This window comes from Mobula birostris, chromosome 12 (genome assembly GCF_030028105.1).
Source record: "Mobula birostris isolate sMobBir1 chromosome 12, sMobBir1.hap1, whole genome shotgun sequence".
In the NCBI taxonomy this organism is placed as follows: domain Eukaryota; kingdom Metazoa; phylum Chordata; class Chondrichthyes; order Myliobatiformes; family Myliobatidae; genus Mobula; species Mobula birostris.
In genome coordinates, this window is record NC_092381.1 from 55530613 (window position 1) to 55546255 (window position 15643).

The following is a 15643-nucleotide window of genomic DNA, read 5'->3' on the forward strand; positions in this document are numbered from 1 at the left end:
GTAGATGTAGTATATATGGATTTCAGCAAGGCATTTGACAAGGTACCCCATGCAAGGCTTATTGAAAAAGTAAGGAGGCATGGGATCCAGGGGGACATTGCTTTGTGGAACCAGAACTGGCTTACCCACAGAAGGGAAAGAGTGGTTGTAGATGGGTTATATTCTGTATGGAGGTCGGTGACCAGTGGTGTGCCTCAGGGATCTGTTCTGGGACCCCTTCCCTTCATGATTTTTATAAATGACCTGGATTAGGAAGAGGAGGATGGTTTAGTAAATTTGCTGATGACACAAAGGTTGAGGTGTTGTGGATAGTGTGGAGGGCTGTCAGAGGTTACAATGAGACATCTATAGGATGCAAAACTGGGCTGAGAAGTAGCAGATGGAATTCAACCCAGATAAGTGTGAGGTGGTTCATTTTAGTAGGTCAAATATGATGGCAGAATATGGTATTAATGGTAAGACTCTTGGCAGTGTGGAGGATCAGAGGGATCTTGGGGACTGAGTTCATAGGACACTCAAAGCTTCTGTGCAGGTTGACTCTGTGGTTAAGAAGGCATACTGTGTATTGGCCTTCATCAACCATGGGATTGAGTTCAAGAGCCGAGTGGTAATGTCGCAGCTATATAGGACACTGGTCAGACCCTACTTGGAGTACTGTGCTCAGTTCTGTTTGCCTCACTATAGGAAGGATGTGGAAACCATAGAAAGGGTGCAGAGGAGATTTACAAGGATGTTGCCTGGCTGGGGAGCATGCCTTATGAGAATAGGTTGAGTGAACTCAGCCTTTTTTCCTTGGAGCATTGAAGGATGAGGGGTGACCTGATAGAGGTGTATAAGATGATGAGAGGCATTGATCGTGTGGATAGTCAGAGGCTTTTTTTCCTGGGCTGAAATGGCTAGCACGAGAGGGCACAGTTTTAAGGTGCTTGGAAGTAGGTACAGAGGAGATGTCAGGGGTAAGTTTTTATGCAGAGAGTGGTGAGTGTGTGGAATGAGCTGCCAGTGACGATGGTGGAGGTGGACACAATAGGGTCTTTTAAGAGACTCCTGGACAGGTATATCTAGCTCAGAAAGGTATATGGGTAACCCTAGGTAATTTCTCAGGCAAGGACATGTTCAGCACAGCGTTGTGGGCCGAAGGGCCTGGATTGTGCTGTAGGTTTTCTATGTTCTAAATTCGATTTTTTTTTGTTGTGAAATGGAAGGCTGCCTTTTCTCATTTTAAACTTGTTCTTAAAATCTTGTTTTTAAATTCTGAGGACAAAGAAAGATCCGTTTAAGACAATGCTGGGAAGTTGGGAGTTGATTGTAGGGGAGTAATAGGAGGGAACAGGTAAAAAAACGATGGGGCTGAGGAATAGAGGGGTTTTATACAAAGGAAAGAGTGTGTTTAGACAGTGCAATGGGAATTGATTGGGGCTGATTCAAGGTTCCTACTTAATCACACCCACACATGCCAGTACAGATTTATTCTTTTTCAGATATGCTTTCATTATTATTCTTACAGTTCATTTCACAGACTGCAGAATTTAAAATGGTGATGACACATAATTATCACATTACATGAAACTTATCAAACTTAGTGGATTTACAGGAAAAAAATACATCAGGCAGTTTTATGGATCCTGTTGTTACTTTAATGAAAACACTTAATCCTGCATGATCTTGGGCACTAAGCAGGCATGAACCTGGTTAGTATTTGAGCAGGAAGAGTACCTGAGAATGCTCAGGTTTAGTTTGACTAGGGAAGAAATGGCTGTCCCCACACTATTCCATCCAATGCTTTCAGGTATCTTAGCAGTTCCAATGGCCTTGGGATCTACTTGGGCTTGGGTTTCTGTGTTACAAATAGTACTTACTTCATTTAGTTATTCTTCACTATGTTTCAGAAACTAATGATCAATATATCAACATTTTTCTGTTATGTTGGCTGTTGACCGTTGCAACAATTTGGCTGGAAAACTCCCGTTGTATTTCTTTGACAGCCTCTAGGAATAATGACATATCTGCATCACCCAAAACACAACCAGGAAAAGAAGACAGACTAAGCACTGAAAGGTAAAACAGGTATTTTTTATGGTTTGAACAATTAAACAAAGAATGCCAAATTGTCTTTTTGTATATCTTGTATTTTAAAAGTAGTCTTGCAGTATAAACTATAAAGTATTCCAGTAAAAAGCAAAATGATCCTGCTGCTCTAACCTTTAAGCATTGAAAAGATCTTCATACTAGATTTGTCAACAAAATAGCCACTAAGATGGATAAAATGACATTTAAAAATTATTTACTTCTAGTGATGTGCACAATTAATGCCTGAAAAGGTCTTAATCAGGAACTATAAAATGATGCATTTCAATTTACCAGGATAGTGATCTTTAATTTTTACTCTGAGGAATAATTGGCTGAGAGAAGAGAAAAAAATGTTAGTGGCTGGAATACCTTCCCATATCTTTGAAGAATTTCATGTGATAAATCAGTAAAAGAGATTTATCTTCCATACATCGGTGAAGATGGAAGATGGTCTAATTCGATGGATTATTCCATTGTCCTTCTCCAGATACTTCTCATTTTGTTATTCGTAGCACTCTATGTTCTGTGCCACTCAATACAGTTACTCAGTGAATTTACATTCAGTGTCTATTAGGACAGGAGTTGAACCCAGTGTTGTCTTTTATTACTGTAGACCATCTACTTCACAATTCAACACATTGTGCATTCAGAGATGCTCTTCTGCACACCACTCTTGTAACATGTGGTTATTGAGTTGTTGTTGCCTTCCTATCAGCTTGAATCAGTCTGGTCATTCTCTTCTGACCGCTCTCATTAACAAGGTGCTTTTGCCCACAGCACTGCTACTTATTGGATGTCTTTTTTTTTTGTTTTTCACACCATTCTATGTAAACTCTAGAAACTGCTGTGCATAATAATCCCAGGAGATAAGCAGTTTGTGAGATACTCAAACCACCCCATCTGGCACCAACGTTCATTCCATGGTTAAAGTCAAGTAGATCACATTTCTTCCCCATTCTGATGTTTGGTCTGGACAGCAACTCCTCTTCTACTACTACTACTACTACTACTACTACTACTAGTCGTTGTCCTCCTCCCTCCCCCTCCCCCTCCTTCCGGCCTCCTCCTCCCCCCTCCACAGGATGTATAATTAATTATAGAACTTCAAGGAACTCAAATACAACCTAGTCTCACGTATAAACTGAATGATAGACTCTTCAATCAGATGTTGATTCTCTTGATGGCCAAACACGACTGAATGGAAAACCAAAATAAATTTAAGCCAGATAGCCTCTTGAACAGCATGTTTCTTTCAATTTTGTATCGATTACAGCTCAGCAAAACATGCTGGACTGTCTCTGGACTACCACAGTCACATAATCCAGTAGGATGTTTTCCTATTATCTTTAAATAATAGTTTAGCTCACAATGCCCCAGCCTAAGTCTTGTAAATTTCACCATATCTCTACAACTTAAAAAGTAACAGTCTGAGACCTTTTTAACTAGTGGGTGACTAGAAAAATAATGCCTGCCCCTTAATTCATTTTTCCAATCCTCCTGCCACTTCTTCTCTATACCTTTTTTAATCCTACTTCTCAATTCTGCTCTGCCTAGGGGAACTCTAATTTCTATTTGCCTGCTCTGTAAGGAAGACTTTGCAATGCCATCCACAATTTCATTTCCCTCCATCCCAGCATGCCCAGGTATCCATGAAAATCTAACTGCACAACCCATCTTCCCTACTCTAAGAGAACATTAAGAGAATCTCAATATCTGTGTCAGGACGAACTTTTGATTTACTCCCTTTTATAGACTCTACGGCAGCAGCAGAATCCGAACAGATGATAAACCTACGTGGTCGAAAGTCTTCTATCCACCATAAGGCCCAGAGAATTGCTAATAATTCTGTTGCAAAGACAGAGCAACTGAACCTCTTAACCATGTCTGTGTACTTTTATGCATTGAGTTGCTGCCGCATGATTGGTTGATTAGATATTTCCATTAACGAGTAGGTGTACCTTATAAAGTAGCCACAAAATGTAGTACTATCACCGAAATGTATAGAGTTTCCTACCAAGAATGTGTTAACAAGTTCATCCTTAATAAAGAAAATATACTTTAGAATTAACTGTTGGATTTTATTTTTGGAAGCAATGTGCAAGAAGGAGATAACGAGAAGATGCGACATCACCAAGAAATAGAGCTGGAAAAGAAATTGGAAAACCAAGCAACCAAAGACAAAGAATTAAACCAAGTTAAGGGATATGAAAATAAAAATTTGAGAGAATTACAGAAAAAATTCAATGTATGTATGTGCGGCTTAATAAAATACATGTTGGTGCTGAACAGTTTATTGTAGTTTGGATGTAAGCAGACATAATCATTGTCTTGCTTTCACTTTTAAATGATTTAATGTTGCAGGAACAGTATTTAATTCTATGAACTTAACCCTTCTACTCACCATATTGTATCTCATTATTCAACACTAGTATATTGGTAAATGAAAAATAGTCAGATCTATAAATAAGAGCATAACTTTTCAAATGTTTAATTGTGAATACTTACCTTCTGCTTATAAATGTTTCCTTGGTGGATATTGGTTTCTGTCCTAGAGACTTGTGGGTTCAAATAAAACTTCAAAAAAAGGAACAGGGTAGGGCAGGCAAGCCCTCTGAGCCTGCATAAACTGATTCCTTTTCCCTCCTGTTTGTGTATGAACGTCTCCACATTTTGTTTTAGACCATAAGACCATAAGACAAAGGAGCAGAAGTCAGCCATTCGGCCCATCGAGTCTGCTCCGCCATTTTATCATGAGCTGATCCATTCTCCCATTTAGTCCCACTCCCCTGCCTTCTCACCATAACCTTTGATGCCCTGGCTACTCAGATACTTATCAATCTCTGCCTTAAATACACCCAATGACTTGGCCTCCACTGCCGCCCATGGCAACAAATTCCATAGATTCACCACCCTCTGGCTAAAGAAATTTCTTCGCATCTGTGTTCTGAATGGGCACCCTTCAATCCTTAAGTCATGCCCTCTTGTACTAGACTCCCCCATCATGGGAAACAACTTTGCCACATCCACTCTGTCCATGCTTTGGCTTTTTATATTCCCACTTGACATTTCTCCTCTTCCTCAACCCCTAAGTAACAATGTTTAGTGCTCTAGACAATAGAAAAGCTTATCTGTTAAGATCTCTTAGTTCCTTTTCAATTTCTGATTTTTTTTCTCTCTGTCTTTGGATTCTGATTTCAGTCAAAAATTTAGGGAGTATTCTTGACAATTAGTGAAGCTTATCTGAAATATTAGTGTTCCTATGAGGATTGGATGTAAGTTTCAAAGATTGTGATGCATGTGCATGAAAGTAATACAAGATGGCAGGATTAGTTATGGATTGAACTAGATAAATGAAACCATGGAATTAATTGCCTTTTTAGCTCTAAACTTGCATTGGTTTGTCTTTGTTCCATATATCTATGCATTTACAATTGTTTGCTTCTGATGGTTTTATTTTTGTAACTCTGGTATTTAAGCGTGTGTACGTTTTGGCCTGAAATTTGTGGTTCAGTGAATCCAAAACTTATTACATTCAAAAGTGCAGAGTAGATCTTGTTAATTTGATTAGAATATGCAGTATGTGCCAGGAAATCACTGAATACCAGTATAAAGCTTAGTCAACATTGCATTGCTCTGAAATGCTTCAAAACAGATAACGAATTCTTCTTTTGCTTCAACTGTTATCATTATGTCATTTTTGTATTTTGTTATATTACTTGTGTTTAGCTCACAGGTTCAGAGGTTCCAATGTATAAAGTCCAAATACAAGAGTATTTAAAAGGAGGGAAATTGAATCTCAAAGTGAAACCCGGTGAAGTGGTGGAAATTATACGGATGGTTGACTGTCCTGCTGGGAAGTGGTTGGCTAAAACCCAGGATGGGAATTGTATGTGAATCACTCATTCTTTAAAAAATACTAACTTTTGTTTACCACTTCTTTCTTTTCCATTTTCTGTGGATTTGCAGACTAGAGTATTTCTAGATCATAACAGATGTCACTTTTAAAGTACATTGGTTGTGGAGTAATACAAGATTGTAAACTCATTACAGTCCTAGTCAAATACATTAAATCACATGACCATTGGGCATGCCAACAGTTAATCCAGTCCCTGTAAATTCAGATCATTGATGTTTGACTTAGCTCTAACTTAGCTCTTATGCTTTCAAACTAAGCCAAACAAGTAAGCAAGAAGAAAGGATCTTTGCTGATTTAGCTCACCTTGGAGAATACCACAGTTAGCCTCTGCACAGCTGCTTTGAGGAAGGAGGGTATTAACCAGGGTTTCCAGCCTGGACAATAATCGGAAAGTGCAGATGTGTAATTGTCAGGCAAGAGGCATACTTACCTTATGAAAACAAACAAAAAAATCACATGCTGAAAATATGAAATAAAGACAGAATATGCTGGATGAACAGCAGGTCAGGCAGCATCTGTGGAAGAAGGAACAGGTACTTTTCTAGTCTGTGACGCTTGCTTCAACAGTACTGGGGAGAAAGAAGGTTCACTTTAATTTTTCAGTGGCTTAGTTGTTTCGCAAGTGTTTTTCAGTCTTGCATGAAGAATTGCCACCTGGAGATGGCTAGAATTAATCTGCATGACAGGATAGACACAAAAACATAATGTGTCAGAGGACATTGTCAGTGAGAATGGAGTAGTATTCACAGGAGAGTTTGTATCAGAATTGTTCTCCAGGAAAATTCAGCGCTCAAGAAGGAAAATAATTGGATAAAGTACAAAGTGGATCAGAGGGAAATGTTTCTGAGGAAGAACAAATGTATACCATTCCTTACTGAGCTGCAATGTTTTTGTTCTCTTTGATTTGTGGCCTCAATGATTGGTTGCTGTTTCAGGTTCTTTAGTTCTTTGCGTTGGTCGTAAGCATTTTCATATTACCCTATTGAACGTAGAAACCCAAGCCCAACAATCCGTTGGAAAATGTGTTCTGTACTCTCTCTATTTTTACAGTAAATATATTTTAAACTTTTTTATGAACTTAAATGAGTTTTGATTAAATTCTAAAGTAGCATTAACACTTTATCAATGTTTTCTCAAAGCTGTTTCATCTGGTATGTGTTTTATTTAAAAATTCTACCTCTTTGAGGTTTCCACTCAAAATGTATTTTCTTTTCCAGATGGCTATATCCAGATTGGTGCTGTAAAAATGAATAATGCTGAAATTAAAGAAATTAGTAATAGAATGTCAAAATCTCTACAGATGGTTGAGGAGATATACGATGATGTTGAACTGCCTGATATGCAAGTATAACTTTTTTCAGCTAAGTATTTGTTTAGACAGTTAATCAGTAAATAACATTAGTTGCCATGAGCTGCTTTACTAGAATGGCAATACCACATAATAAGCTTTTTGATCTGACGTTTCAGTAGCAAGTTAAAAAGCTGTGGGAGGAGAATAGTTCCCAGAAGGAGTCTGATGTATTTTTACACTCCATGAGAAAAAAGAATAAGAAAGATCTGTTGCTCACCCCATATAGCTGTGAACTGCCCTGCTTTACTGCTTTGCCCTGGTGTAAATGAATTCAACAGCAGCAACATTCAAGAAGGTCAATAGCATCATGACAAAGCAGCCTTCTTGACTGGTATTGCAGTCACTTTGCACAGCGGCTGCAGGCTGTACAACCTATGAAATGGACTGCAGTTACTTACCCAGGCTACATAGATGGCACCTACTAAACTTGTGAACTTGACTGCCAAGAAGGACAAAGGCAGCAGATGCTAGGGAATAACTTTGCCTGGCTGTTTCCCAAGTTGCATACCATTATGGCTTAGAAATGTATCACACTAGCTCCCAATCCTGGAGCATCCTCCCCATCAACATTGTGGGAGAACTTATGATGAAGCTGCTCTAGCAGTTCAAGAATAATTAGGGATAGTCAAGAAATAATACCATTGACAGCAATGTCCAGATTCAAAAAGATCAATATAAGTTTAGAACCCTGACTTATCACACTCCTAACTTGAGTCTTGTAAATTGCGGAAAGGCTGTGGGAATTTGGGAGGTGAATCCTTAATTATAGGATATCCAGTGTCTGAGCTGCTCCTGTTGCTTCAACAATTGTGCATCCGATCCAGTCAAAAGTGAGCCAAAGAATTTTGTTAGAGTAACAGCTGCAGGATCCCAAGTTGATCATAAAGTCTGTACTAATGTTTGCCCCTCTTCACTTGTAGATAACCTTGTCTGTCACAAAGACTTTGAGGCAAAGAACATATTGAAGGGATTTTTATGCAATGGAGTCAAAACACCACAACATGCAGATAAATACTAAGACTCTGGTTTTCAATCCAAGGAAAACCAGATTTACAAGATTTACGAGGCTGTTGCCTGGATTGGGGAGCATGCCTTATGAGAACAGGTTGAGTGAACTCAGCCTTTTCTCCTTGGAGCGATGGAGGATGAGAGGTGACCTGATAGAGGTGTATAAGATGATGAGAGTCATTGATCGTGTGGACAGTCAGAGGCTTTTTGCCAGGGCTGAAATGGTTGCCACAAGAGGACACAGGTTTAAGGTGCTGGGAAGTAGGAACAGAGGAGATGTCAGGGGTAAGTTTTTTACTCAGAGAGTGGTGAATGCGTGGAATGGGCTACCGGCAACGGTGGTGGAGGCGGATACGGTAGGGTCTTTTAAGAGACTTTTAGATAGGTACATGGAGATTAGTAAAATAGAGGGCTATAGGTAAGCCTAGTAATTTCTAAGGTAGGGACATGTTCAGTACAATTCTGTGGGCCGAATGGGCCTGTATTGTACTGTAGGTTTTCTATGTTTCTAATCACTACCCTCACCAATTTCCCTCTCACACCTCTTCTGAATTCCATGTACGTAACCTGAAAAAGCCATTGACTTTGTGCTAAGGCAAAAACATTAATTTCCGAATATATGATACAGTAATTTCTACTTTCATTTCATATGATCCACTGTACAATTACAACAGTGCGATTACTTTGCGGTGATGGCTTCTCCCTTGTGTTGGTTCCTAAGTTCTCGGATGAAGAATATGTCTTTCCTCCTTAGCTTGGATTTATTGGTGCAGGTTCTTTGGACTATTGATACTTACGTTAAGTTTATACATCACATTGTGTAATTATCAGTTCCATTATTTATTTAGTACTGTAGGCAGTTCCCTGATACTATCAAACGTTACTTTAAATATGGTGCCTTATCTCTAAAATAGTAAATCAATATTTTATTTTCTGAGATTTAAGTTATTAACTTAAGTTATAAACTGTAAACATTTAATTGCATTTAGTCATTTAAATTGCCATAACATCAACGTACTTAACTTTTTTCTCTGCATTTAAAGTAAACTCTATGAAGGGATTTTGAGATGTGGTTTACAAATTGTATGCTTTATCAACTGGGATAATTTTTTTTGCAGGACTACTGAACATTCTATTAAAATGTTCAATAGCATTGGTAAGTATTTGCTTATCATTGTGTTACATTGACTTCTCTTGTTAATGATGCTTTATGCTCGATGTTGTTTTATTTTGTATTTTGTATCTAGTCAAAGTTTGGTTCATAAGGCACAATGATTTAATAACATAGAATTTAAATAGTATCTTCAACTGTTTTAACTCGTGAATCCCTGATTACCTCATTATGTGATGCCCCCACATTCTCATAACACATCCATGTAGCAGAAAATTCCTTTTCCTGTAAATAACTTGCTCCTTTTGTAAGCTGATGGTAGATTTCTTATATTTATGATCTTTGCCTAGTCTTGAGTGGGAATATTTTCTACCTGGCCTGTATATTGGACTTCCTAAAGTCTCTAATGGTACAGAAATAACCCCCATCTCCAAGAATTATCTATATGATTAAATGTCCAGAAAACAACACCAGCAATGTGCTTAATTATAGCTATCTCTATGGTTTTGCTATCTATGCATTTTGCTTTTTGATTGATCACACAAAAGCCATTTAAGACATTCATTTAAAGTTTGGAGAAAATGCAAAAAGTACAAACTATATAATACATATTGAAACGCAAACTGGATATTTAACCTGAAAATAGATTTTAAAATAAAGTTTGTTCTCTGTAATTTTTCCATTGAAACACATGGAGATAGGTCTTATCACAATTGTTTTGACAGCTTTCTCCTGCGTTAGTACTGGGGAATTAACATGTTTGTGTCTGCTGTTGCATTTTTTCAATATCATGAACAATTAACCTTCTGGCTCGTACAAATGCTTTGAAATTCTACTTAGATCATTGTTGCTCCTATATTACAAGTGTGGAACAACATAGCACTCATTGGGGAAAATCATTGGTTTGATTATCTAGCTATGAAGTGTTTTAGTTATAATGTCCCCATTCATCATTTGATTTCTGGTTAGGCTGCCCCTTCAAATATTTGCGGATATTTGCCTACAAATATCAAAAATATGGAGCAATCATATTTATAGTCATCAAGGGAACTCCTTCCATTGGAAACATTGCTCAGAAGTTAATAATATGATACAGGTGACTTTATTAACAGAGGGTTGAGGTGTAAGTTTTGACTTAGTCATGATATAATGATTAATAATATTGATGGGTTGTAGACAGTGTAGAAGGCTGTCATGGGTTGCAGGGCTGGTCAGAGAAGTGACAGATGGAGTTCAATCTGAAAAAGTGTGAAGTGATGGACTTTGGAATTTTGAACTTGAAGGTGGAACACAAGGCTGATGGCAGGATTTGTAGCAATGTGGAGGAACAGAGGAATCTTGGGGTCCCTCAAAGTTACTGTGCAAGTTGGTAGGATGGTTATGAAGGCATATGATGTATTGGCCTTCATTAGTTGGGGAACTAAATTCAGGAGCTGTGGGGTAATGTTACGTTGAGGGGGGGAGGGAATGTCGACTCAGACCATGAGAAGCCTGCATCGGGCATCTTCATGTCTTACAAGGTGCCACTCCTCGCACAGACCAGAGCAATGTGTAGTTAAGTGCCTTGCTCAAGGGCACAAACAAGCTGCCACAGCTGAGCCCCGTACTAGCGACCTTGAGATAACTAGACGAACGCCTTAACTACTTGGCCATGTGTCCAACACAATGTTACAGTAATGTTACTGTTCTATGTAACTCTGGTTAGACCACACTTGAGGTATTGTGTTCAGTTCTGTTTGCATCATTATAGGAAGGATGTGGAAGTTTTAGAGGGAGAGAGTAAAGTTTTACCAGGTTGATGTCCGGAGTTGAGAGGATGTCTTATGAGGGAAGACTGAGTAAGCTATGGCATTTTTCTTTGGAGTGAAGGATGAAAGACTATTTGGTAGAGGTGTATAAGATCCTGAGGGGCATAGTTAAGAGTGTTCAACCACTGCATTTTCCCAGGGCAACAGTGACAACACCAGGGGATATCCATTTAAGGTGATTTTAAGGAGGATCTTAAAGAAGATGTCAGGTAGTTTTTTTTTTACATAGAATGCGGTAGGTACCTGGAATGCATTGCCAGGAGAAATGGAAGGCTGATACAACAGTGTCATTAAAGTGACTCTTAGATAGGCACATGGATATAAGAAACAAATGAAAGATTATAGGTCACATAGTAGGGAAGGATTCAATTAAGTGTGAAGTAGGTTTATATTGATTAGCACAGCTTCATGGGCTGAAGGGCCCATACTGTGCTGGTTGATTCTGTGCTGTATGTTCTAACATTCAACTTGCATTTTAATGTAATGTTTTATATCATGAAATCTTCAAAATTTGTATTGAAAAGCTAATGCAATGATTTGTTTTAAACTGCAAATTTTCTTTTCATAAATAAATTTAGAACGTGAACCATGCCATGAAACAACAGATACTAAAAATGAACGCGAGAAAAGCAGGTCAGTGGTGATAGTTCAGGAGACTGGAGAACAATAAGTATAAACTGATGCACTAATAAAGTTGTCTTAAGAACATGTTTCTCGTGTAAAATTTCAAGTAATAACACAAGTAATTGCATTTTATTCTACGGCAAGTTTTCCATGTCCTACCTCCCTCAGGAAATACTTTCTTTAACAGAGAATAATGTATAGTAAATATTTCATGTTCAATTTAGTGTAAGTATTATGTTTTCATGTCTGTCATTGTACAGACATATTCAGAGCAAAAGGATAGAAAGGGACAAAGTTGGTCCTCTTGCAGATCTGTGTGGTCATCTATGCATGGAGCTAAAAGAGATGGGGAGATATCAAATGGATTTTTTTGCATTGTATTTACTTTGGAGATGGGCACAGAGTCTATAGAACTGAGGTAAAACAGTCGTGAAGTGATGGACTGTATCAGGATTACAGAAGAGGAGGTGCTTGTTGTCTTGAAGCCTGACGTGGTATCTCTTTGGACTTTGTTGAGGCTAGTGCAGAAATTCTAGGGGCCCTCGAGAGGCATTCGAAACATCCTTGGCCACGAGTGAGGTAACAGAGGACTGGAGGATAGCTAATGTTTTTCCTTTAGTCAAGGAAGGCTCTAAAGAATAAGCCTGAAGTCAGTAATGGGTAACCTATTGGAAAGTATTCTAGGGACAAGATACATAAGTATTTGGATAGACAAGACCTGAGTAGAGGTAGTCAACATCAGTTTGTCATGATGGGTTGTGTCGAACCAATCTTATAGAGCATTTTTGAGGAGGTTACCAGGAAAGTTGATAAAGGAAAGGCAGTGGTGTTCTCTATGTTGTTGTGTGAATGAAATCGCTGGTAAATACAAAGCAGCATTATTATTTGACAAAACAAGGTGCAGTAGACAACATATGGAGACGCTTTTGATGGAAAGGTCTGCTGGCCCATGTGGGGCTTGCTATTTTAAGAGCTAAACACAAAGGACAATTCCATATTTACGACAATGCTTTTCTTTTGAAACGACATACAAACTTCACACCTCCTGATTCGCATCCACACCACAGATGCCAGTATCGTCTGGAGTGGGATTCACAGCTTTTAGGAATCCATTGTTCCGAGTTAAATCCAGAATACATATTCAAAGGCAGAGGACTGGTAGCCAAAGCCATCTGCTAAATGTAAATGACCTAAACCCAGAAATCATTCTAACACTCTACATGGACTTTGCAAGACCTTTGACAAAATACTGTGTGGGAGGCTGGTCCAGAAGGTTCAGTCACTTGGCATTCAAGATGAACTAGTAAATTTGACTCCGCATTGGCTTTACGGGAGAAGCCAGGAAGTGGTAGTAGATGGTTGCCTCTCTGACTGGAGGCTTGTGACTAGTGGTGTGCCGCTGGTATCAGTGCTGTGTCCATTGTTGTTTGGCATCTAGATCAGGGGACCCCAACCTTTTTTGCACTGAGGACTGGTTTAATATTGATACTATTCTTGCGGACTGGCCGACTCGGAGGGGGGGGGGGTAGGGTTGCCAACGGACAAGAGTAACCATCAAATACGTTGTGTTTACCCCGGGAAGACTACCATGACCACGAAGCCTTGGGCGGGCACCTGTGTGCGCATGCGTGTACGTGCCCTTTTTTTTCTACAAGTCGTTTCTGGCGATTCTGCTCGGGGTGGTGGGGTGGTAATCACGACTGGAATATAGGTGATAAGTCAACTATAACTAATACACTCAATTTCATTTCTAAAAGGGTTTATCTAACAAATTTAATACTAAACACAGCGCATATTTTCCTCGCATGAATATAGTGATAAGTCAATTATAAGTCACTTATAAGTCAAAAGCATCATAACATTTTAAGTAACGTTTGGCTATTAAACACACAGCACAAATTTTTCCCGTATGAACATATAAAATCATTGCAACACACTAATATCGCTGAATCAGTGGGAGCCCTGGGCTTGTTTCCCTGTAACAAGACCGTCCCATCAAGGGGTGATGGGAGACAGCGATACTCGAATGGGTTCCTTATGTCCAGTCTATTCCGCAATTTAGTTTTTGTTGTATTCATTGCAGAAAACCCTTCTTCGCAGAGATATGATGTTGGAAATGGAAGCAACGCTTTCAGTACTTTCATGGCTATCTCAGGATATTCAGCCTTGACTTTGATCCAGAATGCCGGCAGAGATGTTATGTCAAACATACTTTTCAGCCCGCCGTCATTTGCAAGCTCGAGAAGTTGATCTTTCTCCTGCGCTGACATGGATGACGCGTGGGTAATGACCGCGCGTGCATTCCAGTTCAACAGTGGGCGTGACAGGGAATGAGGAAAGGTGCAGCTGACTCATATCGCCAAATCATATCGTTTCCTCGCGGCCCGGTGGTTGGGGACCACTGAGCTAGATTAATGATTTGAATGATAATGTGGTAAACCGGAACAGTAAATTTGCAGATAACAACAAAATTGGGGGCATAGACAACGAGGAAGGCTATCAAATGTTATAATGGGAACTGGATTAGCTGAAAAAATGGGGTGAAAAATGTCAGATGGAACTTTACACAGAGATGTTGCATGTTGTGAGGACAATCAGGGTAGGACTTGCCACAGTGAATGGTAAGATATTGAGGAGTGTGGTAGAACAAAGGGATCTGGGAATACAGATCCATAATTCCTTGGAAGTGGCATTATGATAAATAGAGTCATAAAGAGATCTTTTGGCACATTGACCTTCATAAATCAAAGTATTGAGAACAGGAGTTGTAATGTTATATTGAAGTTGTACAAAATGTTGGTGAGGCCTAATTTGGAGTATTATGTGCAGTTCTGGTCACTTACCTACAAGAAAAATATCAATAAGACTGAAAGAGTACAGAGAAAATTTGCAAGAATGTTGTTGAGACTTGATCTGAGATATAAGGAAAGGTCGAATAGGTTAGAACTTTATTCCCTGGAGCATAGGGGAATGAGGGGACTTTTGACAGAGGCATACAAAATTATGAGGGCTATGTGTAGGGTAATGCAAACAGGCTTTTACCACGGAGGTTGGGTGAGACTAGACTAGAAGTTATGGGTTAAGGGTGAAAGGGGAAATATTTATGGGGGACATGAAAGGGAACTTCTTCACTCAGAAGGTGGTGTGAGTGTGGAATGAGCTGCCAGCGGAAGTGGTGGATGTGAGTTTGATTGCAGCATTTAAGAGAAATTTTATGAATGCGTGGATGGGTGTGGTATGGAGTGCTCTGGTGCAGGTGTGAACCGATGGGACAGGGCAGAATAGTTCGGCACAGACTAGATGGGCTGAAGGGGCTGTTTCTGTACTGTAACGCTCCATGACTCTATTGTTCAAATGTACATGGTTTTTGGTTTTCTTCCTTCTGGTATTTTCTGATTGAGCAAATTAGATCCCCATTGTAGACCACATTTGATTTTTTTTTGATTAAATTCAGTGGAGTGAAATAGAATGAGACTGAAGACTCCTTAGACGAGTAAGTAATCCACTATGCCAAGGCATCTCAATCCCTGAGAGGAAAATTAAAGCTTCAATTAATTTGTGTTTTATTAGGGAAATTAACTTTGTTCAGCAAAGTATCTTCTCAGTAGGGGCGAAGAACGTTTTTCAGAGATTGTTTACCAAGTCAGATAATTAGGTGAAGCACACATTCTTTGGCTTCTTTACTCTTTTTGAAAAGAAATATTTTCCTTGAGTTCACATTCTTGAATGTTCCATTGATACATAGGCAGGGAGGA

The 15643-nt window shown here is 39.1% G+C and overlaps 1 protein-coding gene across 1 annotated transcript in view; it reads left to right on the plus strand.

The window, feature by feature from the left end:
* The window catches only part of LOC140205927 (FYN-binding protein 2), an 83626-nt gene that overhangs the window by 39226 nt on the left and 28757 nt on the right, over nucleotides 1-15643 (plus strand). The window contains 6 exon segments of the mRNA XM_072273818.1: nucleotides 1986-2058; nucleotides 4162-4315; nucleotides 5797-5956; nucleotides 7204-7327; nucleotides 9464-9501; nucleotides 11843-11897. Of these exon segments, the coding sequence (XP_072129919.1) occupies nucleotides 1986-2058; nucleotides 4162-4315; nucleotides 5797-5956; nucleotides 7204-7327; nucleotides 9464-9501; nucleotides 11843-11897 (604 nt within the window).